Genomic DNA, 25932 nt, shown 5'->3' with positions numbered 1-25932 from the left:
GAAAACTGTGAGCTCTGTGCGCCCTCCCAGGCACAGGGTACCCAAAGGGAACACAGCAGCGCTGGGTCCAGGATCTGCGATTGGAGACTCAGCCTGGGAGTAAGGGAAGACTTCCCAGAGGAGGGAAAACCTAAATAGGGTTTTGAAAGATGAGTAGGAGTTCTTCAAGTGGACCAAGGGGAGAGGAAGAACTTGACAGGGTAACAGCATATGCAAAGGCTAGGAGTCAGGAGTCAGGAGACAAGTTGCTTGGGGAGTGCCAGATGTTTGAGATGGTAGGAGGTTGGCTTGAAGGGGGAGGCAGCTGGAAAGAGATGTGGCTGAAGAGAAAATAATTTTAAAACAAGCAATAATACTAGCTACTATTTATTGAGTACCTAGTATGTGCTAGGTATTTAATCTACACAACAAACCAAAGAATAGCTTTGCTGTTGGGGATGTAGCAAGGGTGGCTGGGTCTGGAGAGAGGCCTTTCCCTTTTCTGAGATTGTAGGAACTCAGAGCTCCTGGGCCCTGGAGGGGGCAAGGCCTGGGAAAGGGGAAGGTGCCATAGAGGCTGTGGTAAAAACCCCTGACATGGATCTAGAGAGACCTTGTTTCAAATTCCTGCTCCACGTCTTCTTAGATGTGTACCTTGAGTAGTGACTTCCCCTCTCTCAACTTCTGGCTCCTCTCACCCACCAAAATGACAAAGAGTTAGTATCCTTAATATGTAAAAAGCCCTTACAAATCAATAAGAAAAAAAAAGGCTCACCCCTCCCCCAACAGGAAGAGGGGAGCATAGGCAAAGGGCACGATGGGCAATTTGCAAAGAAAGAAAGTCAACAAACACATGAAACTACTCAGCCTTACTGGGAATCAAAGAAGAGCTCATTAAGATAATGACAACATAACATTTTTCACCTATCAGATTGGCAGGATGGAAACAACCATAATACCCAGTGTTGGCAAGGATGTAGTAAACAGGTACTCATACCTGCTGGCAGGACTGCCAATTGGTACAGCCTTCCTAAAAGGCCATTCAGCAACAGGTGGCAAACCACCTGTGCAAATATTCGACCCAGCCATTCCCCTTGTAAGAATTTATGCTAAGAGAATAATTGGTCATTTGGAAAGAAACATACATAGGAAAATGTTCCTCACAGCCCTGTGTCTCTGTAATAGCAAGACACTAGAAGCAAATAAAATCAACCTCGATATTGATCAGTAGGAGAGTGGCCCTACCCTTTCCTACCCCTACACTCCTTTCAACGGCTATTTAATGAGCACCCACTGTGTCCCAGGCATTGAGCTAGACATTGGGATTTCAGCGACAAGACAGACAGGGTCCCTGCTCTCACAGACCACCTGACACTCACAGTAAATGTTAATTCATCTGTATGTTTCTGGACACACTCTGTCTACAGCTTCATCAGGCTCACACGTTTAAGAACATCCATGAGTTCATTCATTAACCACCAATATAGAAGAAAAAAAAAAAAGCAGACCGATTCTCTTTTTTTAAGTTTATATACTAACATGCATATTTTTTGGAGTAAAAAAAAAAAAAACTATAATATTCTGTGTGGGGTCTCTGCTGGGCAGGGTGATGGGTGATTTTATTGTTTTTCGATTTTTGTTCATCTGCATTTTCTCATTGTTCTTGGAGAGTGGTTTCCTCCTTGTGCAGGTGAAATCACCACTATGAGGAGTGGAGGGCAGTGGTAAGAACTTGGGCACAGTGACCCAAGTGTCCATCGACAGATGAATGGATAAGCAGAACATGGTATATCCATGCAATGGAATATTATTCAGCCTTAAAAAAGGAGGGAAGTCTGACATGTGCTACAACATGGACGAACTGTGCGGTCATTACGCCAAGTGAAATAAGCCAGACACAAAAGGACAAATACTGTATGATTCCACTTATATGAGGCACCTAGAGGAGACAAATTCATAGAGACAGGAAGCGGAATGGTGATTGCCAGGGCCTGGGGCAGTGGGGGGTGGGGGAGAGCTGTTGTTTAATGGGGACAGAGTTTCAGTTATGCAAGACGAAAAGAGTTCTGAAGGTGGATCGTGGTGATGGTTGCACAAAAATGTGAATGTACTTAATGCCATAGAACTGTACAGTTAAAATGGTTAAAATGGGAAATTTTATGTTATATGTATTTTATAAAAATTAAGAAAAAAATTAAAAATAATGGACATGGGTGCTGGGCTCAGATGCTGGTTCTCTTGACCGTGAATAAAGCATTCCATCTCCGAGCCCTTTTCTCCTCTTCTGTAAACTGTGGTCCTAATATCTACATCTAGGACAGGGGTCAGCAAACAGTTTCTGCAAAGGGCCAGCTGGTAAATAATTTCAGCTTTGCAGGCCCAACGATCCCTCCTGCACCTACTCTTGCCATTACAGCAGGAAAGCAGCCACAGACATTATGCAAGCAAACCAGCACAGCTGTGTTCCAACAAAACTTTATTTACAAAAACAAGCAGTGGGCCGGAGTTTGCTGGCCCCTGTCACAGAGTTTGGAAAGATGACAGAAAGCAACTGACGAACAAGGACCTAGCCCACAGTAAGTGCCAGAACACTGCTGGCTGTTAATTTTATTATAAAGAGAATCATGCATGCAAATTTCTTCCTCTGAAGACCTCCCACTTGATTCCCAGACACACCCAAGGTGTTTAGAATATCTCTTTGGACTCCAGGTAGGTTATGCACCCCTTTATCACTGTTGATGTTGTTAATAAATTCCTGACAAGCATTAGGTGCTGTCCCAGGTGCTGAGATTCTCCCACAGTGCCCTCTGCCTACCCTCTCTCTCTTTCTTTCTCTCTCTCCAAACCGAGAGCCCATGAGGGCGGGGACTATGTCCTGTGTCTTCTTTGTTCACTGCTGTATCCCCCACACCCAGCATGAATTCTGGCACACAGTAGGAACTCAAGAAATATTGGGGGTGAATAATAATAGTTACAATAGTTCACACTTACCGTGTGTCGGTCACTTCTCTTGGCTCTTTACATATATTACCGAATCCCCTCTTTGTGGCAGCCCTGTTGGGGTAGATATCATAGTTATCATCATCCCCCATTTCACAGCTAAGTGAAGTGAGGCCCAGAGAGGTGAAGTAGCTTGTCTAAGGTCTCACAGCTGGTGAGAGGCAGCCCCAGGACCCACAGCCGGGAAGCCAGCCTCGGAAATGCATGCTCTGTCTAAATAATGATGATGTATCCAAATGAGAGAACGGGGATTTGAACTCAGGTCTGTATATCTGTCACCAAAATCCACCTTCTTCTCATCAATATAATGCTGGCACCCAAACATTTGGGCTCTAGGAGGAACATTTTTCTACAAAGTGACATTGAGACTCCTCCATGGAAATGTGGGGGTCTGTGTTCCCTCCCCTTGAAAGTGGGCAGGTCTTTGTAACTGCCTCAGCCAACAGGTTACGGCAAAGTAACGCTGTGTCGCTTCCCAGGCTAAGTCATAAAAAAGGATACAGTTTCCACCTCTCTCTCTCTCTGTCTGTCTGTCTCTCTCTCCCTCTTTCCCCTTCCCTCCTCCTCCTCCTCCTCCTCTTCTTCCTCTCTCTCTGTCTCTCTCTCTGTCTGTCTGTCTGTCTCTCTCTCTCTCTCTCCCTCTCCCTCACTCTCTCCACGCATCCTGACAGCCCTTTGACATGTGAGAAGAAGCTTAGCTACCCTGAAGCTACCACGCTGGACAGACCACAGAGAGAAAAGGAAGATGTGGAGAAGCCCTGATTCTTCTAGGCTCCAGCTCTTTGGGTCTTTCCAGCCCAGCCCAGACGCCACCAGCTCCAATCCACCCCAGCTCCAATCCACCCCCGCTGTCACCAAATGGAGCAGAGACGAGTTGCCTCCACCAAGCCCTGTGCAGATGGCAGATCTGTGAGCAAAATAAACGTGGTCCTTGTCTGAAACCGCTAGGTCTTGAAATAATTTGTTACACGGCCATAGTAACTGGAACCACTGGCACATGCACGGCTCCATAACTGGAGGAAGAGAGGGAAGAAGGGAGGAGGAGCAGAGCGTGAACAGGAGGGAAGGACGGTGAGAAGGAAGGAAGACAGGGAAGGACGGAGGCAGTGACTTTGCCTGGAGGAGGGCAGGCACCATGCAAACAGCTGACGTCCCAGCTAGGACGAGGGAGGGGAGCTCTGAGAGCTCGTGACAGGCGGCGGACCCTCTGTAAGAAGGCTGGGCAAGCTTCCTGCAGAAAGTGGTGTGGATCACGGCCAAACGGACAGACAATATTTCCTCGGGCCAGGAAGGGAGCTCCAGACTGTGGGGCCAGCTTAGGAAAAAAGTAGCAGACAGGATTGCACAAGAGATGTTGTGGGAGTGAAAGAAGTGGGAGGGTGTGGAAGGAATGAGGCTTGAGTGGTTGGAAGATGGAGCCAGATTACATGTCAAATGCCAGGCTGAGAAGCTTGGCTTTGATTCAGAGGGTACTAAGGAGCCACAGAAGAGTTATGAGCAATAGAAGGTCACAAACAGATCTATCTTTCAGGAACGTTGTTTCCAGCTGAGACGTAGACAGAAGGACACACGGATGTAGGAAGGGCAGCTCCAGCACTAGGCACTCATTAGGGAAAGTTCACTAGTTATTCCCCAATATTCTTCTTTTCTTGCTCAAAATACTAAGAGCCACTGGTTAACAGCTGGGTGCATGAATATCCAGAATAAAGACTCATTTCCTGACCTCCTTTGCACATAGGTGTGGCCATGTGTCTAAGTTCTGACCAACAGGTTGTGAGCAGGAGGGACAGGTGTAGTTAAAAGGAAGAGGCACTTCCCCCTTTTCTCCTTTCTCCTGGCTGGAAGGCAGATCTGATGGCAGGGGCTGGTGCAGCCATCTTTGACCATGAGGTGGAAGCCTGATGAAAATAATAATAAGTTTTCACATATTGAGATATATGGGGAAGCCATTCTGGTTTAAACCTGATTCAGCCTAAAACTTGTTTTTCCCAGAGCAGCCTGACTTACGGCCCGCCAAACATGCATTGTACATCTGGTCCAAACATTTTCCCCAAGCCAAGAATGTACTCTTTAAAGATAGGGATGAATGTCTCCATTCCTCTCACACCAGTATCAGTACTTCTTTGAAGATAAGCTTTTCTTCCCAGAGAACCAGGATCAAGCTGACCTGCTGTGTACGTGCTACACTGCAGCAAAACATCTCCTCGTGACTCTGAGAAAAACATTGTATTCCTGTCATGCTTGATATATGTTCTTTGTTCAGAAACGGTACATAACCACGCTGTAAACCAGGCTTCCTCAGAGTGCCTTCTTCCCCCATGGAGACTGCACTTCTGGGATAGTCCTCAGCTTGGCTCAGATAAATATCACCTTATCATTCTAATCTATAGATTGGTTACCGATTATTTGCATCATCAAGATATATTTTGGTGGAGCAGTGAGATGCAAGGAACCTGGGACCCTTATGATTACAGAGCTGCCAAATGGGCCCCAGATCCACTGCGAGGAATAAACTTCTACCTGATTTAAGTCACTAATGGTTTGGGTCTCTCTGTTATAGCAGCAATCTTCCTCAACTCAGAAAATGGCAACTCCAGCTTTCCAATTGCTTAGGCCAAAACATGGAGTTGCCCTCATCTTCTCTTTTTCTCTCACAACCCACCAGCTATTCCCTCAAAATATATCCAAAATCTGACCAGTCTTAGCATCTCCATTGCTACCATCTCTCGCTGGATTAGTGTGAAAGCCCCCTGTGGGTCTCCCTGCTGCCCCCTGTTCTCCCCACCAGCCCATTCTCCACACAGAATTTAGGGGATCCTTTTGGGAACAATCTTGGTCATAACTGATTCAGGCAAGAGGCATTCATGGATGCCAAAACTAACAGGTGAACGTTTTATGACACACAGGATATTTACACAGTCTCAGAGTAGCTCTCCACAAGATACTTATTCAGTACAAAGGGAAAAAAAATGTAACTTTACAGTGGAGAAACCCGGCCCGCTTCACCTAAACCAAGTGATAAAATTGGGACAAACATCATGTGCCTCCTGATACAAAACACTGAGAAGAACACAATGTCAGGTCTGGGATATTCTTGCCAAAAATGTATAACCAGCATCCATCATGAGTAGCATCAGAGAAAGTCAAACCAAGGGGCAGTCTATAAAAGAACTGCCCTGAACTCTTTGAAAGTGTCAAGTTCAAGATAGAAAGAAAAATGGAGAAATTGTTCCAGATTAAAGGAGACTAAAGAGGCATGACAATTAAATGCAAAATGTGATCTGGGATCAGGACCTACATCAGGGAGAGAAAAAAAGCTTTTTTTCCTCTTTGTTTCACCGTAAGGACATAATTAAGACAAATGGGATAAATAGAAATAAGTTCTGTAGATCAGATAATAGTGCTGGAGAACTGTGGTTATGTAAGAGAATGACGCTGTTTTCAGGAAACACATTTAAAGTTTTTAGGGGTAAAACAATTTCAGGTCTGCAACTGACTCTTAAACAGTTCAGAAAAAAAAAATGTGTGTTAGCCTCTGGGGAATCTGATATAGTACATGGAAATTCTTTGTATCATTTTGCAACTTTTCTGTAAGTCTGAAATTATTTCAACACTCAATCAATACAACATAGATGAACCTCAAAAATACTATGAGGTCACATATTGTATGGATCCATTTATATGAAATATCCACACAGACAGAAAGCAAATTGCTGGTTTCTGGGGACTGGGGGAGGGAGGAATGGGAAGTGACTGCTAATGGGTACAGGGTTTCCTTTTGGGATGATTAAAATGTTTTGGAACTAGATGGAGGTGATAGTTGCACAACACTGTGAATGTATCAAATGCTACTGAATTGTTCACTTTAAAATGGTTGATTTTACGTCAATTTAAGGGAAAACTTGATCAAAGCACTTCTATAGGTCCCTTGGCCTCTCTGATCCTTACAGTGACTACAGTTCCTTACAGGAACCCATGACCTGCCCCCATTACCTCTCTGACTTCATGTCTCCCCTCACCCACTCTGCTCCAGATACGCTGGCCTTGCTGCGTGAGCACACTCACCCCAGGACATTTGCACTAGCCATTGCCCTTGTGCAATGTCCTGGGGTACCCACACCTCATTTCCTCCCCTCCTCCAGGTCTTCACTCAAATATCACCTTCTCAGCAAGGCCCTCCCCCAACCACACTAACTTTTCAATAAAACCCCCAAAACACCTGCTGGACACTCCCTGGCCCCCTTCCCTGCTTTCAATTCCCCCACAGCATTCTCGCCATCCAACATCCTACATCGTTTACTTTTTTATTTTGTTTTCCACCAGACTGTAAACTCCACGAGGGCAGGTTTGGAGCTGTTGAGTTCATTGGTCCCTAGAACAGTGCTTGTGTAGAGTAGACGCTTAATAAACATTCATTGAATGAATGATAAATGTCTTGAATAAATGAATGGTCATCAGAAGCTTCGAGCTGGGGAAACTGAGGCTGTCAGCTGCTTAAGATGTCAGAGCAGGCACTGGATCGCAGAGCTGTCTGTCTGCAGAGGCATCCCTTGTCACGGCATGTCACCCCGGTCACTTAGTTACTGGTTCATTCCTTTGTCTATTTATTTTTCACCGATCAGCTGAGCACTTCTCGCCCCTCTGGGCTTCCCACCAGCCTTTCCGGCAGGTACTAGGAATTATGCTCGTTTTAGAGGGGAAGAAATGAGAATCAACCGAGAGGCACTTGCTCCAGCCCAGGATCCAAACTCAAGTCTGTCTGGAGTCGTTTCTCATCACTGCCCCCTGGGCCCAGACCCCAGCCTCAGAGCCAGGCCCCTCCAGTTTCGGGAGACGGTCTGGTCCGCCTTTGATCCCTCCCAGAGAACAAACAGTTCCACCACCAGCCTCCCTCCTCCACCTTCCTCCTCCGGCCAGGCCGGGCCGGTTCCTAGACCCACCCCGCTGGTGCTGCTCTGCCCCACCCAGCCCTGGCCGGTCTCAGAGGAGCTCCAAGGAGAAGCCTGCCCTCGCCCCTCAGGTCTCAGGAGAGACTCCTGGCGCTCCCGCTGCCCGAGCGACCTCCATTCCGGCACACCTAGGGCAGCCCATGTTTGTGTCTCCTCCCCTACCAGACTGGGAGCTTCTTGAGACTCCGGCTTCGGGCAAATCCATTTGAGGTGGAATTTGGCCACCCTCTCATTTGCTACCGTCATTGCTGTCACCAACTCCACGTCCTCACAGCTGGATCTCCAGCCTCACCTCCTCCGGCCAGCCACGCCCGCTACAGCCTTTCCCCGCCCGCCCGGACTCCACAAAGTATTCCCTCTGCCCGAAACCCTCTCCGCATTCCTGGCTCACTCTCAAAATTCAGGTCAAAGCTTGGTTGTCGCCTCCTGAGAGAGGCCATCCCTGACCACACCTGCCCAGCCCTCCATCCTCCACCTCTTCACCTTTATTTCCTCCATCGAGCTCACCAGCAACTGAAAGTCTTATTCATGTATGTGTCTACCCGTTGATCTTCCGCCTTCCCACCACACCCACTGGGATGACAATAACACAAGGGCAGGTGTTCCGTCTGTCCAGCATGTAGAACGTGCTTGGCACACAGCAGGTGCTTACAGTGTTTGTGACTACCTGACTTCGGGACTGTGTACATGCCACTGCCCATGCTTAGAATATCATTCCTTGCTGCATCTTCCTTGGTGAACTCCTATTCATCCTTCAGAACCCCATCCAGTTTTCATTTAAGCAGGGAAGGCTTCTTTGACGGCCTCACACATCCACCACAAAGCTGGAATAAGGGCCTCCTTTGAGGACACACAATGCCCTGTGCCACCTCCGTTAGTACACATGTCACTCTGAATTGTGACAGTGGGTGCCATCAGGTTCTATTTTCCCAGTTAGACTCTCTTCTTGAGGGAAAGAGTGAGGCACAAATTAGGTCTGAGAAACCCTTTAGTGAAAGAATAAATTAACGACTATGTAAGTAAATATATCTCCCTGAGACCCAGCTCCCCGACTTATTTCTACACCCTCCCCCAACAACCTGCCATACCTCGCATTTCCCATGAGTTTGACCTCTCCCCTTGTCCTAGGAATTCATCAGCAAATCCTAGGGTTGGGGGTGTGGGGGAGAATATGCATTGGGAGAGGAGGATGAGGGAAGAGATGGGGTGGTTTCAGATATGACACGTGGGGGATCTTAGCTTAGATTCTGGGGCGTGGCTCCTGGGAGCCCCCCCAACCCAGAGAATAAATAGACCAGTCCCCCAACGACTAAGCTATCCCATCTTGGGGACAGAGGCAAACCCAGACCCACAGGGTCCTAAGCTGACTCAATGAAGACCCTCTAACGACAGTGTGGGCAGGCACGGGGTGGGAGAGGGTTCTTGCGTGCCGCGCCGAGTCCCCGGGGAGTCTGCAGGGCAGGGATTCGCTGCGTCCGCCCGGCCTCGGTGAGTCAGGCTGCGCAGGGGTGGGAGCCTCCGCTGCTACCTGGGAACCTCTTGCCGAGGTTTGGAGAAAGGGAGGGGCCTCCTTTGCGGCCAGGGAAGGAGGAAGGAGGCCCTGGGCCCCGGAACTGGGGCGGAGGTTCAGGTTTCGGTCTCACCTGCGGCTCCGGACCTCGAGCACGCGCACGGCACAGGGTGGGGCCCAGGGCGCCTGTGCTGGGCCCTGCCCTCCTCCCTCGGACCCGGGGGTCCGGGCCCCCAGCCCCTCCTCCCTCAGGCCCAGACCCAGCCCTGATTCCCACCGAACGCCTCTATGAGGATACCTTCTCCACCCGCACAGGAAGAAAGCACGTGGGCTCAGCCAGATCTGCGTTTGTGTCACAGCCCGCGGCCACTGTGACTTTGGGCTAGTGGTCTCCCCACTCCGAGCCTCTATCTTCTCCTCTGTCAGTGGGGTACCAATCCCGACCCTGTCTCTCTCACAGAGGGTCAGGGGTCTGCTCCCTCCCTCCAGCCCCAATCCTGGCAGGGCGGAGCTCAGGCGACATTTGTGGCATGGATGTGACAGGGACAGGGAGTGACAGAGGCTGGTGACAGAGGATCCTGGACCCTCTCCCTGCTGCGCCCTCGAGAGCCCCCGCCCACATGTAAGTGCGCCCAGCAGTGTGTGACACCGTGGCTGGTGCAGCCCAGCTCGGGCAGCTCCAAGGCCTGGAACACTCCTTCCTCATCCTCCAGGCCACCTTGGGCTGTCAAACTCGCCCTTCAGGTTCAGCTCTGGCCGCCCCTCCTCCTCCAGGAAGCCCGCCTTGACCTTCTCAGCAGCCTCTTCTGGGCTTCCGCGGAGCCCTGTGTGTCCTCTATTTTAGCGCAGACGGAAAAGAAGGCTGTCATCTCCCTCGTTGCTAACATTCACCTAGCGCTTCCTCTCTACCAGCTACTGTGCTAAGACCTCTCCATAACCTCATTTAATCCTCCCAACGCTGCGATGCCCATTTTACAGCTGGGGGACTGGGGCACAGAGAGGTTAGGTAATTTGCCCAGGGTCACACTGCTAGAAAGGGGTGGGGTCACGAGGTGGCACCATACGGTGGCACCAAAGGATACAGGGTCTAAATTGTATGACCTGGGGCCGGCCCATGGCTTAGCGGTTAAGCGCGCATGCTCCGATGCTGGCGGCCCGGGTTCGGATCCCAGGCACACAGCGACGCACCGCTTGTCCGGCCATGCTGAGGCCGCGTCCCACATGCAGCAACTAGAAGGGTGTGCAGCTATGACATACAACTATCTACTGGGGCTTTGGGGGAAAAATAAATAAATAAAATTATAAAATAAATAAATAAATTGTATGACCTGGATTCAGGCATCTCTGCCACATATTGGCTGTGTGATTGTAGACAAATTGCTTAACTTGTGTGTGCCTCAATTTCCTCATGTGTAAAGTGGGGATAAGTGAACCCATTTCATAGGATGTTGTGAGGATTATACACACACACATATAATCTACTCAGAAGAGGACATGAGCACACAATAAGTATTACCAAAATTAATAAGTGGCAAAGCAAGGACTCAAACCCACACCCACGGGGACTCTTTGCCATCACACCATATGATTGTCTCTCTTCCTCTCCACTCTTTCATCCCATCAGTCCAGGACAAGGGTGTCCTCTCTGGTTTCCAGCCTCACTCAGCGTAGACTGTGGGGTCAACATGTGTTGAATGAAGTGACGAAGCAATAATGCACGTGAACGCACCAAATGCAAAACACTCATTAATTCACACATGTTCCTCCAGCACTCGCTACACTGTGTGCCGCAGACGGGGCGGGCGAATGAACGTATACAAGTCTTTGCCCTCATGAAGCGTACATTCTGACGGGGGGACATAAAATAATCAAAGTGAACAGGTAATCTTGTGTGTTAGAAGGTGATAGGTGCTCTGGAGAAAAATTAAGAATGGGGGCAGGGAGAGAATAGGAAGGAGGGAAGGGTAAGAGGTGCTGTCATTTTAAGCAGGGTGGTCAGCCAGGCCTCTCTGGGGTGATATCATTTGAGCAAAGGAGGTGAGGGAGCAAGCTCTGAGGATATCTGCGGGAAGAGCATTCCAGGCAGACGGAATGGCAAGTGCAAAGGCCCTGAGGCAGGATGGGGTCTGGGTGCTCAAGGAGCAGCAAGAAGGCCAGTGTGCTGGAACAGAGTGATGGAGGGGGAGAGGAGGAAGAGAGGAGGTTAGAGTAATGTTCCGGGGCCGGCCCCGTGGCTTAGCGGTTAAGTGCACGCGCTCCGCTGCTGGCGGCCCAGGTTCGGATCCCAGGCGCGCACCGACGCACCACTTCTCCGGCCATGCTGAGGCTGCGTCCCACATACAGCAACTAGAAGGATGTGCAGCTATGACAAACAACTATCTACTGGGGCTTTGGGGGGGAAAATAAATAAATGAAATTATAAAAAAAATAAAATAAAAATAGAGTAATGTTCCTTAAGACCTCATAGACATCAGCTTTTATCCAGAGAAATGGGGAGCCACCAAAGGATTTTGAGCATAGGAGAGACGTGAGCTGACTTAGGTTTTTGTGGGGTCCCTGCTTTGAGCCTAGGCTGAGGGGAGGAAGGGAGCAGGGAGACCAGTCAGGAGGCCACTGCAGTGGTCCAGGTGAGAGGTGATGGTGGCAGGAGTCAGGTGGGGATCTCTGACAACCAGAAAGGCTAAGAGTGGGCGTGTCCGTCGGTCCCCTGCTCCGCTCTCTCAGGTCTGAGCTTTGGAGCCTAACATTGTCACCACCCACTGCATGTGGAACCTGAGGCAAGTTTCATAACCCTTATACGCCTCAGTCTCCTCACCTGTGAAATGGAGACCCCCAACGCTCACCTCACTGGGTTTTGGGAAGAAATTATGTGTATAATTTGGTTCACAAGGACCATGCCACAGGGGAGGTTCTCGAAAGGAGACTGTGTGCCTGAGGAACCTGTTAACTGTTGGAGTTGTCCCACGCACTGAGTGAGTGAAGTCCTCGCCATCATCGTAATAGGGGATTACTGAAGGAAATTTCCAAAGGAAGAGGGAAGGGGAGGGGTGAAGGCCAAAGGCACAGCAGAGAAAGGGACCGTGAACAGGAGGTGTGCACAGAGCAGGGGCGGACGCCGGCCCTGGAGACAGAGAGAGAGCCCTGGGTTCAAAGCCCACCCTGCCACATTAAGCACCCCGCTCTTTGACCATGAACCAGTGCAAATCAAACCTCCGGCTTCCGGAGATATTAGGAGAACTCGAATGGCGTATTTAAGACAGAGCTTTCCATTCTGGATTCTGGCATGTGAAGAAGTGCGACATCAAATTACTGTTGTTGTTATTGCTCGAATGTTGTTGTGATGGAGAGATCACAGCCCCGGAGGCCGTCCCAGCCAGTGCCCACCACCCGCCCCACCACCACTGCGGGTCTTTCTGCCAGCCCCGCCCAGGGGCCGCTCCAGCGTTTGGTGCCAGGTGAGTGCTCAGGTATGCGGAGGCGGGCCGCCCTGGGAGGGAGCTGGAGGGAGGGGCCGGCAGTCTGGAAGGGAGAGGAAGAGGAGAGCCGAGAGCCGAGCCTCCCATCTGACAGCGCCTGACGGGGCAGGTGAGGGGGCCGCGAGAGAGGTCTGGGTCGCGGCGAGGAGGGCTGCAGGAGGGGACTCCCGGGTGTGGGGAGGAGGAGCAGGGGCCAGGACTCCTGGGTCCCGACACAGGAAGGGCTGGGAGCCCTAAATTCTTGAGTCCTGAAGAGGTAACAGCTGGGAGCCGGGACTCCAGTAGCTAAAGGAAGAGTATAGGGTCACAGGGGCTGAGGCACTGGACGAAGAGTCCTCTGAGGAGACCTGGGCTCAAAACCCTTTGGTTCTTAGGGAAGAGGAGCGCTGAGCCCGGACTCCTGGGCCCCTGAGAAGGTAAAGGCGGTGAGACGGGAGCCCTGGGTAGAGAGGGGAAGCGGAGAACAACTAAATGCCTGGACCCCTGCGGGACCTGGGGGCCAGCGTACTAGGTGTGAGGGAGGAGGGGCCGGGGTCCTGGACCCCCGGGTCTGGGGAAGGAGGGGCGGGGGACCCGGATCCCCGGGTCTGAGGGAGGAGGGGCGGGGGGGGGCTTGGCCCCCCAGGGCTGGGGGAGGAGGGGCCAGGGCCCGGATCCCCGGGTCTGAGGGAGGAGGGGCGAGGGGGGGGGCTTGGCCCCCCAGGGCTGGGGGAGGAGGGGCCGGGGGCCTGGACCCCCGGGTCGGGGGGAGGGGGGGCGGGGGGGGGGCTTGGCCCCCCAGGGCTGGGGGAGGAGGGGCCGGGGGCCCGGATCCCGGGGTCTGAGGGAGGAGGGGCCGGGGCCCGGATCCCCAGGTCTGAGGGAGGAGGGGCGGGGGCTTGGCCCCTCAGGGCTGGGGGAGGAGGGGCCGGGGGCCTGGACTCCCGGGTCTGGGGAAGGAGGGGCGGGGACCCGGATCCCCGGGTCTGAGGGAGGAGGGGCAGGGGCTTGGCCCCCAGGGCTGGGGGAGGAGGGCAGGGGGCTTGGCCCCCAGGCTGGGGGAGGAGGGCCGGGGACCCGGATCCCCGGGTCTGAGGGAGGAGGGGCCGGGGCCTGGACCCCGGGTCTGGGGAGGAGGGCAGGGACCCGGATCCCCGGGTCTGAGGGAGGAGGGGCGGGGGCTTGGCCCCCCAGGGCTGGGGGAGGAGGGGCCGGGGGCCTGGATCCCCGGGTCTGAGGGGGGAGGGGCGGGGGGGGGCTTGGCCCCCCAGGGCTGGGGGAGGAGGGGCCGGGGGCCTGGATCCCCGGGTCTGAGGGAGGAGGGGCGGGGGGGGGGCTTGGCCCCCCAGGGCTGGGGGAGGAGGGGCCGGGGGCCTGGATCCCCGGGTCTGAGGGAGGAGGGGCGGGGGGGGCTTGGCCCCCCAGGGCTGGGGGAGGAGGGGCTGGGGGCCTGGACTCCCGGGTCTGGGGGAGGAGGGGCCGAGGCCAGGAATCACAGGTCCCACAGGCCAGGTCGGCCCCTCACGTCTTTGCTGGCTCCCAGGTGGCAGGAGCTCCTCCTTCTCGGCACCATGAGCAGCACCACCACCGGGTAAGTGCCCCTGCCCACCTGGCCACGCAGCCCCAGCACACCTCCCACCACAGCGCTCACCCCCACCTGCAGGCAGCTTTCACAGCAGCCCAGGCCTGGACACTCAGGAGGACGCCCGAGCTGCCTCCCTCCCTGCCCAGCCTGTAGCTAGAGCTCCCACTCTCCAGCAGACAGACCTGGGTTTACATTCGGATGCTATCAGCAGTGGTGTGACCCTGGCCAAAGGCCATCACATCTTTGAGCCTCAGTCCCTTCCCTGTGAAACAGGGACAATTTTGAGAGCTTGACGGGATAATGCACGTTGAGCAGAGAATCTAACCAACAGCAGGCGCTCAGCTGTGGGAATGTGCTCTTACAATTGTTGTTGTTATCTTATTATGAAATATTGACCCTCTGTTAAAAAATCAGCGCCGTTTATAACGAAGGTTCAAGTTTCCTGGAGTGAGCAGGGAGAGGACAAACAGAGACGGATGGGAATAGCTGCATGGGAGATGGGAGGTAGTGAGTTCCCCAGACCAGAGGTAATCAAATTGTGGAGAGATCTGAACAGCAGGAGCAGGATGAGGAGCAAGAAATTTGACTGAAAGGGTTTCTCATCCCTCATCCCTGACCCCACTTGAGCTCTGACCTTCTGTTATTACTGTGGAAATGGGAACTCAAGAATTCTTGGAGAAGGCAACCTTGAAGGGGAGGTCAAGGGCAGGAGGAGACAGAGAAGGATTTGGCTGGAAAGAGCCTCGCCCATGGGGGTGGGAGGGGAAGAAGATAACTCTCCATCTACTCCAAATATGAATGCTATTGTAAAAATTCCCATTTATTGAGCAACTGCTGTGTGCTAAGCCCTTTGCATCATGATCATAATGATAATAGAGGCTGCAAAGCACTTCCCTGCATCATCTCATGGAATTCGCCCAGCAGCCCTACCAGATGGAGGCTATAGGGTCACTAACCCCTATCTTACAGAAAGGGAAACTGAGGCAGGAGACACTAAGTCTCCTACCCAGGGTCTGTGGCAAGGCAGTAGCTGACAGGGGATTGGAACCCAGGTCTGTTTTCTTCCCACCACCACCCAGTACCACCGCTTTACTTGTCTTGTTAAAGTCCAGCTCTGGCCCTGCCCTCCCCTGCTCGAAATCCTCCATGGCTCCCCATTGCCCTCACAATGAAGTCACTGCTGTTCTGCTTGGCATTCGAAACCCCTACGATCTTCCCCCAATTCCCACAGCCCCTTTCACCCCTCTCTTCCTTTACCAGCCCGGAAGCTGCCCCCAAACCGAGTGCCAAGTCTATCTATGGTGAGCTTAGGGGCAAGGAAATCCCAGGCTGAAAGTGGGTCTGAGGGAGGAGAGGCTGGGGGCTGAGACTCCAGGGTCTGAGGGAGGAGGGGCCGGGGGGCCAGGACTCCAAGGTCTGAGGGAGGAGGGGCAGGAGGGCCCGGACCCCCAGGGTCTGAGGGAGGAGGGGGCCAGGGGGCCAGGACTCCCAGGTCTGAGGGAGGAGGGGCCGGGGGTCCTGCACCCCTGGGGTCTGAGGGAGGAGGGGCTGGGGGCAGGGACTCCAGGGTCTGAGGGAGGAGGGGCGGGGGGGGGGGGGGGCCGGGACTCCAGGGTCTGAGGGAGGAGGGGCTGGGGGCCGGGACTCCCAGGTCTGAGGGAGGAGGGGACCCCGGGGGTCTGGACTCCTGGGGTCTGAGGGAGGAGGGGCCAGGGGACCCGGACCCCCGGGTCTGAGGGAGTAGGGCTGGGGGCCTGGACTCCTGGGCCCCTTCTCCTTCCCTCCGCAGAGCAGAGGAAGCGTTACTCCACTGTGGTCATGGCTGACGTTTCCCAGTATCCAGTCAATGTGAGTCTGGGGTCCACGTTGCCAAAGGGAGTTTTATGGAAGGAAAGATGGGCCTCAGGAGGGTGGGTTGAAAGCAACTGGGCCTCCAAGCAGAAAGAACCTGGGAAACTGTTTGCTCAGCTGCAAAATGGACTTCCTGTGCCTTGCCTCTGATGTGGGTATTGAGTGGAGGAACTCAAGTCCACTCGCATCTGCCAACTTTTCCTCCAAACCAGCTCTTGTGCTGGACGGTCGGGCCACAGGGACAAATTAAAGGCTCCTGGATGAGTAGGGGTTAGACTCGTCCAGCAAAGGCTGCCAGGAGCTCTAATGACGGTAGAGGAGTTTAGAAGGGTCTAGATATAATCCAGACCATTCCCTGCCTTCAAGGAGCCTCCAGTCTTGGTGGGAAGACTGACTTAGGTGCTAGTTACGCTGAGAGAAATATAGGGCACTAGGAGGAGGCGCCGATAGGTGGAGCAGGTGATCAGGCAAGGCTTCCAGGAGGAGGTGTGGTTAGTCGCAGGCTGGAAGGCTGATCCCAGGGGATTCTGAGCCCGCCTGGTTTCATCCTGGGACTCACTGCTTTCTCTGCGGCCCGTGCCAGCACCTGGTGACGTTCTGCCTGGGTGAGGAGGATGGCGTGCACACGGTGGAGGACGCCTCGCGGAAGTTGGCGCTCATGGACAGCCAGGGCCGCGTCTGGGCCCAGGAGATGCTGCTGCGCGTGTCTCCCGACCACGTCACGCTGCTCGACCCCGCCTCCAAGGTGCCAGGGGCAAGTGGGGGCCAGGAGCAGCCGGACCGCGCTGGCGAGGCATGCAGAGCTTGGCCCTAGGGACGTCAGGGATTAGAGTGTGAATCTTGACCCCTGCACGTCCATCCTCTGGGAACTTTGGCAAGGGACCCCTACCCCCTTTTTGAGCCTTATTAGCCTCGTCTATTAAACAGGGGTGTTATCCCTAACCCCTAACCTCGTGGGGTTGCCCTGCGCAGGGCCTGCACTACTGCGGTCGTTGAGCAGTTATCATCGGGTCCGGGCCTCAGTTTACCCGCCGTCCCACCCCGCAGGAGGAGCTGGAATCGTACCCGCTGGGCGCCATCGTGCGCTGCGACGCGGTGCTGCCGCCCGGCCGGAGCCGCTCGCTGCTGCTGCTCGTGTGCCAGGAGCCGGAGCGCGCGCAGCCGGACGTGCACTTCTTCCAGGGCCTGCGTCTCGGGGTGAGCGGCCGGGAGCGGGGACCACCGCCGAGGACACGGCTGCGACCCCGCGGATCCCGGGGGTGGGGGGAGGGCTGGAATTGAGCCCCAGCTGGCGCCGAAGTGGTGCGGGCCTCTAGAGAGGGACGCGGCCTGGGGCAAAGGCAGGGTCAGGGCCAGTGGAGGGGGCGTGTTCTAGAAGGGAGGGTGCTTTGAGAACAGGTTAGACACAGGGTCGAGACAGAATGGGAGGGTGGTATGTAGCCGGAGGTCAAGGACTCGCACAGAACACAGGAGAGCGGGTCTGGGGGCAGCCAGAGCTAGGATGGGGGCTCCGTGGCTGGGGATGTGGCCTAGGGCAGGGGCAGATTTAGGGCGAGGGTGTGAGTCTAGGGCGTGGCCGTGCGGGGGCGCAGTGTGGGAACGAGGACTGGGCGTGGTCTGGGGCCGTGCCAAGGAATCCATCGGGGGCCTGGCCGGGGTCGGGCAGGGGGCGGCGTGGGGCGTGGCCTGACGGCGTGATTGGCAGGCGGAGCTGATCCGAGAGGACATTCAGGGAGCCGTGCTCAACTACCGCTCGGGCCGCGGGGAGCGCCGGGCGGCGGCGCTCAGGTAAGGGGCTGGGCTGGAAACGGGGGAGAAGGACGGGTAGGGTCCCTGGGAGGCCCTCTCTGGGCCTCAATCTCCCCGTCCGAGAAATGGGCTGATACCACTAGCCTAGAACAGAACGGGTTTTGAATGGAGTCAAACAAAGCCGGGTTCAAGTCTCGCGTGTACCTCCCAGACAAGTGTACCCCCTCTCCAAGAATCCACTTTTCCTGTTTCTGGTCCTCGGTTTCTCCTCCGTCTGGCCTCAGTTTCCCTCTGAAGAAGTGCTCCCCCTCCCCATATCTTGGATTTCTCCCTACCACTCTGAGCTGGAGTTTGACTCCCTTGGGCCACACAGTGTATCCGTTTTAAGCCCCGAATTTCTCCCCTCGCTGGACCCCCTCAGTGGACCCACCCTCAGTTTCCCCTTCTCCCCCCGCAGGGCCACGCAGGAGGAGCTGCAGCGCCGCCCCTATCCTGCCGCGGAGACCCCGCCCCTGCAGCGCCGCCCGTCGATCCGCGCGGTGATCAGCACGGTGGAGCCGGCCGCGGGCCGCGGGCGACCGCAGGTGGAGCCCATCCCCGAGGCGGAGGAGGCGCGGAGGCCCGGCCCGGCGGCGACCTCTAGCGGCGCTGACCCGGCCTCCCCTGACCTGGGCCCCCGCGGCCCGGACCTGGCCGGTCTGCAGGCGGAGCGGGAAGTGGTGAGCGGGGTGGGGGTAGGGGAGGGGAGGGACCGGCTGTAGGGGTGGAATCCTACAGGGGGGAAGAGGGGCTTGGCTTTGGGGCGTGGTCAGACTTCTGGTGGGGGGTGTGGCCGGCCGTGGCTGAAATATGGGGACAGGGCCGCGCATCACAGGGCGTGGCTTGGCCTGGGAGGGTGTCTCTGCGCTCTTGGCTTGAGGGTTTTGACCGGGTTGATGAGGATCCGGGAGGGTCTCAGGGGTCCCCCCTGCTCTGTCCCCCAGGACATCCTAAACCACGTGTTCGACGACGTGGAGAGCTTCGTCTCGAGGCTGCAGAAGGCTGCGGAAGCTGCCCGAGTTCTGGAACACCGCGAGCGCGGCCGCAGGACCCGGCGCCGGGAGGCCGGGGGTGAGGGGCCCCAAGAGTGGGATCCTGCACATCCACGGTCACTCCACAATGTCCTCCCAATCCCTATGGTCTCCCCTAGCCCCCCTGCCAGTTTTGACTCCCCATCGCGGTCTCACCGGGTCTCTACCTCTCCCTCTGACCCTGTCTGCCGCTGTCCCTGTGTCCCCCATCCCCATGCCTGCCTCCCCTACCCATAGAGGGCCTCCTGACCCTGCGGGCCAAGCCGCCCTTGGAGGCCGAGTACATCGACGTGCTTCAGAAAATCAAGTACGCCTTCAGCCTGCTGGTGAGGACGCGCCCAGCCCGGGGCGTCAGGGGGCAGGAGGGCGCGAACCCAACTGGTCCGAGCGCTAATACCAGCACCCCGCTGCTCCGCAGGCCCGGCTGCGCGGCAACATCGCCAACCCCTCCTCCCCAGAGCTGCTGCACTTCCTGTTCGGACCTCTGCAAATGGTCAGACTACCGGGCCCTCAGGTCTGCCCCTGCAGCAGGAGGAATCGGGGTTCGACTTCTAGGAGGTCTGATGGCGTGCCCACTCCTACTCCCCTGGCAGATTGTGGACACGACAGGTGGCCCCCAGTTCGCGAGCAGCGTGCGACGGCCGCACCTGACGTGCGACGCCGTGGCGCTGCTGCGGGACAATGTCACCCCACGAGAAAACGCGCTCTGGACCTCGCTGGGGGACTGGTGGACCTGCCCGGGGTGAGGGGCGTGGCTGGGAGGCAGGGGCGTGGTAACTGGAGGGCGGGGCTGGGAGGCAGGGGCGTGGGGATTGGAGGGGCGGGGCTAGAGGCAGGGGCCTGGTAATTGGGGGCGGGCCTGGAAGGCAGGGGCGGGGCTAAAGGCAGGGACGTGGTGATTGGGTGGGCCTGGATGACAGGGGCGTGGTAACGAGGGCGGGGCTGGGAGGTAGGGGCGTGGCAATTGGGGCGGGCCTGGAAGGCAGGGGCGTGGTGATTGGAAAAGAAGGTGGGACTGGGGGGTTGGAGGCGGGGCTTAGCTGGGAGGGTGTGGCCAGTGAAGAGCGGTGGGACCTAGAACAAATGCCAGCATCCGATTGGAAGAAAAATCAGAAATTAGCATGAAGGAGAGGTTTAAGACTGAACCAGACACTCGAACTGGAACAAAAGGCGGGGCTTAGAGAAACGGAGCGGGGCCACGGGAAGGGGGCGGGGCTTAGGTGAACGGGTTGGGGCTTATGAAAGGTTTGGCCTGTGGGTTTGGAAAGCGGGTGAAGTCTGTGCGCTTGGAGGCTGAGCGCTTCAAGGGCGAAGGAGCAGAACCAGGGAGGGATGCGTGTGGCTAGAAACCCTGTTTGGAATCAGAGGTCGGATTTAGAGGTATTAGGGTGGAATCAGTGTAATTAGAAATATAATTGATGTCATGGGTGGAGCTTAGAGGCAGGGGCGGGGCTTAGAAGAAAGGGGAGAACTTAGTGAAGCTAAGGCTAAGTAGGCGACCGGACCAGCATCCCTGAGGCCTCGGCCCGGTCCTTGGTCGCAGGCTGGAGCTGCCCCTGGAGGAGGGACCCCCATACAGCCCTGACTTCTACAGCGGCTGGGAGCCCCCGGCCACTGACCCGCAGGGCCGCGCCTGGGAGGAGCCGGTAGAGAAACAGCTACAGCACGAGCGGCGGCGCCGGCAGGTGAGGCTAAGTCCTCGATGGGAGCAGCAGGCTTCCCCAGGCAACGTAGCGGGGCCAGCCCCGCCTGACTTGCTGCCCTCTTATCTCCTGCAGCAAAGCGCCCCCCAGGTCGCTGTCAATGGGTGAGTGTCGGCCCCAGGGCAGGGCAGGTGGGGTCCAGGAGGGGTGCGTCCTGGGGGCTCCCAGCGCTGACTCCGGCCCCCTTTTTCTTGTCTTTTTCCTTCTATCTTCCCGGCTCTTCGCAGGTGGGTGAGGTGGTGAGGAGGCGGGGCCGGGGTTGGGAGAGGGGGGAGGAGCAGGGAGGGAGGGGGCGGGGCCCAGACTTGTGGGTCCAAGGGAGGAGGGGACTGGAGGCCCACATACCAGGCTTCCATGGGAGGAGGGTGCTGGGAGTGGGTAAAGTTAAGAGGTTGGACCCCTGGGTCCCCAAAGGGCTGGAAGAAGGCAGTTTGGTTTCCCAGGGCCTGGGAAGCTCCCTGCCTGGGTCCCTACGAGGCCAGAGCCCTGGGTGTTGGAGGGAAGAGGCTGGGGAATTGGACATCTGAGCTTTGAAGAAGAGCTCAAGTCTGGTGCTGGGACCTTGCAGAGCCGGAGAAGCAGGCTTGGGCCTTCCAGGGTGGAGGGGCAGCTTTCTGGGAAAATTAGGAAGTGGTAATATCTCTGGGACTCCCGAGAGAGGTAAAGGCTGGGAGGCTGGACCCTCACTTTCCCAAGGCTTTAAAGCAATTGTCTCAGTTCCTGCGGGGTGTCAGACTGGGAGCCTTTAGAGGTTAAAACGGCCAGGAAATTAAAGCTTGAGACCTGGGCTCCTGGGTCTCTGGGGAAGGAAAGAACTGGGGATCCAAGTTTAGGGTTCCACCAAGCAATGGGGGTGCAGACTCTTGGGTCCTAGGGCAGGAAGGGGCTAGAGAGGCCAGGACTCTAGGGCCCTTGGGCAAGTCAGGGCAGATGGGAGGGAGGCCGCATGGGATGAGAAGAAAGGAAAGCAGCAAGGCTTGAGGAACGGAAAGGGACTCTGGGTGAGTGCCTGGGCAGAGGGTCTCAGCAGGGACAGCGTGCTGGGAGCTGCCAGCCCCACACAGGGGGCGCCGCGGCCCTGAAGACACCCCCTCTCCCTTGCACAGGTAGGCCTGATCCGGGCTGGGGTCCCTCTTACTGGGGGGTCAGAGCCAAAATCCCACTCTCCCTCCCCCCTCAGCTGCCTGGTCTTGCAGAACCCCCTCCCCCAGCCCCTGTGCTTCTGAATCTTGGACTTGACACCCTCAGCTTTTAAGTCTCCTCTGCGCCTCAAGTACCTTGCAGGGAAGATGGGAATAATAGTAATCCCTTCTCAGAAGAGTGAGAAGTCTGTGAGGTTGTGCAGGCTAGCAGTTAAGGGCTCCAGGTGGTGGCAGAGCTCAGATTCACACCCAGCAGCATGCACAATAGAGCAGAATTACTCAGGACATGGGACATGGACTCTGGGGCCAGCCTGCCTGGCTCCCAGTCTGGGTACGCCTCTCTCGCTCTGTGACCTTTACATCACCGTGTCTCTTTACATCACTGTTCCTCCACTTCCTCACCTGCAAAATAGAGATAATAATAGGGTCTCTGGGGAGAGGAAGAGAATGAGAGGTCCCAATTCATGGTTTTACCAAGAGTTGTCTTGAGAATCAAATCAGCTAATATATGGAACAGACTTTGAACAGTGTCTGGCATGTAAGTAAGTGCTATAGTCTTTGTTATGACTATGGTGATCATTATGCATGAGCCCAGTACATAGTAAATGGTCAATAAATAGCAGCTGTCTCTAGCTGTGTGATCTGGGGCAAGTGATTTTCTCTGAGCCGGAATGTTCTTATCTATAAAAGGGAAGTGGTGCTAGTACCCATATCATGTGCTTACCACACGGTGCCAGGCAGGTAAGGAGCACAATGTATTCAAGCTGGTATTCCAATTTCAAAACTCTGTTAACAGGATTAACCCGGCCCCCTGCCTTGACCCCTGCTTGGCTCTAACCCCAGCTCACACCAAAACCCTACAGCCCAGAGCAATGCAGCTGGCTGTCTCCTTATCCCCAACCCTCCCCCTTCTCCTCAGTCACCAAGACCCGGAGCCAGAAGCTGAGCCCCAGCCGGAGCCAGAGCCGGCGGGGAAGTGGGTCCTATGTAACTATGACTTCCAGGCCCGCAACAGCAGCGAGCTATCCGTCAAGCAGCGGGACGTGTTGGAGGTTAGAGGAGTGGGGGCCTGGCGGCTGGAGTGGATCCAGCCCTAGCTGCAGACATAGGCTCTGAACCCTCCCCGTTTACCTCCCCCAGGTCCTAGATGACAGGCGCAAATGGTGGAAGGTTCGGGACCCCTGGGGGAAGGAGGGATATGTACCCTATAATATCCTGACACCCCACCCCGGGCCGCCGGGGAGCCGCAGCCAAAGCCCTGCCCGCAGCCTGGTGAGCCGGGGCAGACTCCCGGGTCTTGAGGGAAGAGGGGTTGGGGGCCAGATTCTGGGTCCTGGGAACGAGTGGTGCGGGGATCAGGTATCATGGTCACGGGCACCGGCAGAGGAGGTCGCGAAGGTTCAGAAATTTATCTCCAGAAGAAGGGGCTTGGACTCTGAGTCCTCTCTCTGATCCAGGTGCTCCTCTCGGTCCTCTAGGAAAATAGCATTCCCCCTCCTCCACCGGCCCCGGCCCTGGCTCCTGCCCCGGCTCCTGCCCCGGCTCGGCCCCGCTGGGACAGCTGCGACAGCCTCAACAACTTGGACCCCAGAGAGAAAGGTGAGAGGTGGGGGCAACCCCTGGAAGGAGCAGTCCTTGTCCTCGCTTTCCAGGCGGGGAAACCGAGGCGCAGAAAGAGTAAGTGGACTCCCAACCCATCAGAGGACCCTGGAGGTCCCCGATCCTCTGGCCCCAGGACCCTGCGCCCTGAGTCCGCCCTCCCTTCCGGTTTCCCGCCTGCAGACAAATTCTCCCAGATGCTCAGTGTCAACGAGGAGCTGCAGGCACGCCTGGCCCAGGGCCGCTCCGGCCCCAGCCGCGCAGCCCCGGGCCCCCGCGCCCCGGAGCCGCAGCTCAGCCCGCGCTCGGACGCCTCGGAGGTCCGCGCCTGGCTGCAGGCCAAAGGCTTTAGCTCCGGGTGAGTGTGGCGGGTGCGGGCTCGAGGGCCCCGAAATATGGGTGCTAGAGGCAGAGCGTTCTGATTGGCCCGGGGGGGGGGGCGTGGCGGACCATGGGGAACTAGGATTGGCCCAAAGCGAGGGTCCGTCTGCTTGCAAAATGAATGGCAGGCTATGATTGGCATGTTTTCTCGGACTCCGATTGGAGCCTCCAGCGTAGTCCCGCCTCCCTCCGAAAGTAGTGCTCAGCCCCGCCCGCGCAAGGCGCGCTGATTGGTGGGTGGGAATTCAGGAGACTTCAGCAGCGCCCCACCCCCGCTCGAGTTAGAATGCTGCTGATTGGACAACGGCTAGACGGGCGTGAAGTGATTGGTGGGGCTGGGGGGCTTGAGCTGTGATTGGCCGGCAGGCCTGACCGCGCCCCCGCTGCCCCGGCCTAGGACCGTGGAGGCGCTGGGCGTGCTGACCGGCGCGCAGCTTTTCTCGCTGCAGAAGGAGGAGTTGCGGGCGGTGAGCCCCGAGGAGGGGGCGCGAGTGTACAGCCAGGTCACGGTGCAGCGCGCGCTGCTAGAGGTGAGCCGGGACGCTCGTCCCTGGGCCCGACCCGGGAGCGCGCCGAGGGCCCGGACGCCAGGGTCCTGATTTGCACCCGCCCTCCAGGACAAAGAGAAAGTGTCAGAGCTGCAGGCGGTGATGGAGAAGCAAAAGAGGAAGGTGGAAGGCGAGATGGAAACGGAGGTCATTTGACCCTTCCTTCCCGGCTCTCCGCGAGTTTCGGGGCAGCCCTGTGGGAGCACGGACTCTGCAGACTGCCCCCACCGATGGAAGTAGACCCCTCGAAGGATCGCCGACCCGTTCCGGTCCTGGTCTTCCCGCCCGGTGGATAAATTGGCCCGTCCTTGCAGGAGTCTCCTGAGCGAGCGTTCGCGGACTGGAGCGGGGAGGGCAGCGGGGCGCAATTTAGAAAAAGCGCCATCGGCGCGCCCCGGGAGAGGGCGCGCTCGGGAGCCCTGTGCATGGAGATATGCTGCCCAGTCTATAAACAGCCTCTTCTTATCAGGCGGTGTCAACTGTTGTCCCTTCTCTACCCGGCTACCAGGGGGCCCAGGCACCTGCCCTCGCCCCAGCTACAGCCTCATAGTGGGAAAGGAATCTAGGAGATGTCCCCACCTTCTTTGCTTTCTTTCTCTGAATCCTTCTCTCCCTTCCTGGGGCCCCAACCCAGGCCTCCTCCCAACCTCCCGGCCTCCGGTCTGTCCTCCAGTTCACTCTAGAGGGGTCGTCTGAACGCTCAAGATCCCAGCCCACACCCTGATCAAAATCCTTCTCTGGCTCTCCATGGCCCTCTTAGCTCTGCAGCCCTGAGTGGTTTGGTCCCTACCCACCTCTCCTATCTCTTACCTCTTCATTCTGCCATGCGTTCTGGACCTGCCCTTTTCTAAACACTCCCAAACCCCTTCAACCACTGGGGTTTTGCATTTGCTGGTTTCTGCTGGCTGGAACAGAGATTCTCTGCCTGGTGAACTCCTATTCAGCCTTCCCGGCCCAACTCAAACACCCACTTTGGGGAAGCCTGCCCTCATCCCCCAGGTTAGTATCCCAGCATCCACTTCTCCACTTTGTCCCCCACTTCCTGCCAGGGGTCCAGCCATGCAGAACTGGCTGCCTCCCAAACGTGCCACAGGCTTCCTGGCCACTCTTCATCCTGTGAGATGACAGCCTAAGTGGAAGCTTCCTAACCCTGCCCAACCCCCCAAACACACACCCCTCCCACCCCCAAACCAGCCCCTTTCCCCTCTGGCCACCTGGTAACTTTTTCCCATGATCCGGCTGGTTCAGGACTGGTTTCCTCTGGGACCCACCCTCCTTGAGACTGGATGTTCCTCCAGCTTTGGGAAGAACGCCCTTTCCTCTTCCTCCGTGGCTCCTTCTGCTTCCCCAGAACGCCCAGTGCCAAGCTCCCTCGCCAGAATTCCCACCAGCCTCTCCCCCTGGAGCTCGG

The 25932-nt window shown here is 56.3% G+C and overlaps 1 protein-coding gene across 5 annotated transcripts; it reads left to right on the top strand.

Moving 5' to 3' along the window:
* Window positions 1-12999: 12999 nt before the first annotated feature.
* On the top strand, window positions 13000-24989 carry EPS8L1 (EPS8 signaling adaptor L1). Of its 5 annotated transcripts, none has more exons than XM_087421117.1 (20): window positions 13005-13023; window positions 13289-13330; window positions 14437-14484; window positions 15739-15779; window positions 16268-16326; window positions 16913-17074; window positions 17377-17526; window positions 18035-18117; window positions 18536-18797; window positions 19062-19188; window positions 19386-19474; window positions 19567-19641; window positions 19742-19890; window positions 20692-20955; window positions 22913-23045; window positions 23134-23265; window positions 23472-23592; window positions 23776-23950; window positions 24371-24503; window positions 24591-24989. In XM_087421117.1, the coding sequence occupies exons 3-20, from the start codon at window positions 14465-14467 to the stop codon at window positions 24675-24677; spliced, it is 2262 nt and encodes a 753-aa protein (XP_087277243.1). In that variant the 5' UTR covers window positions 13005-13023; window positions 13289-13330; window positions 14437-14464; the 3' UTR covers window positions 24678-24989. The 5 variants fall into 5 exon arrangements, with proteins under 5 accessions (XP_014649916.1, XP_087277243.1, XP_087277242.1 ...); XM_087421118.1 differs by lacking the exon at window positions 13005-13023 and having other exon boundaries at window positions 13126-13330; window positions 20692-20833; window positions 20927-20955; XM_014794430.2 differs by lacking the exon at window positions 13289-13330 and having other exon boundaries at window positions 13000-13023.
* The last annotated feature ends 943 nt before the right edge of the window (window positions 24990-25932 follow it).

This window comes from Ceratotherium simum, chromosome 33 (assembly GCF_057802395.1).
Source record: "Ceratotherium simum simum isolate JZ-2026a chromosome 33, ASM5780239v1, whole genome shotgun sequence".
Lineage (NCBI taxonomy): Eukaryota > Metazoa > Chordata > Mammalia > Perissodactyla > Rhinocerotidae > Ceratotherium > Ceratotherium simum.
This window is presented reverse-complemented; position numbering and strand designations above follow the sequence as displayed.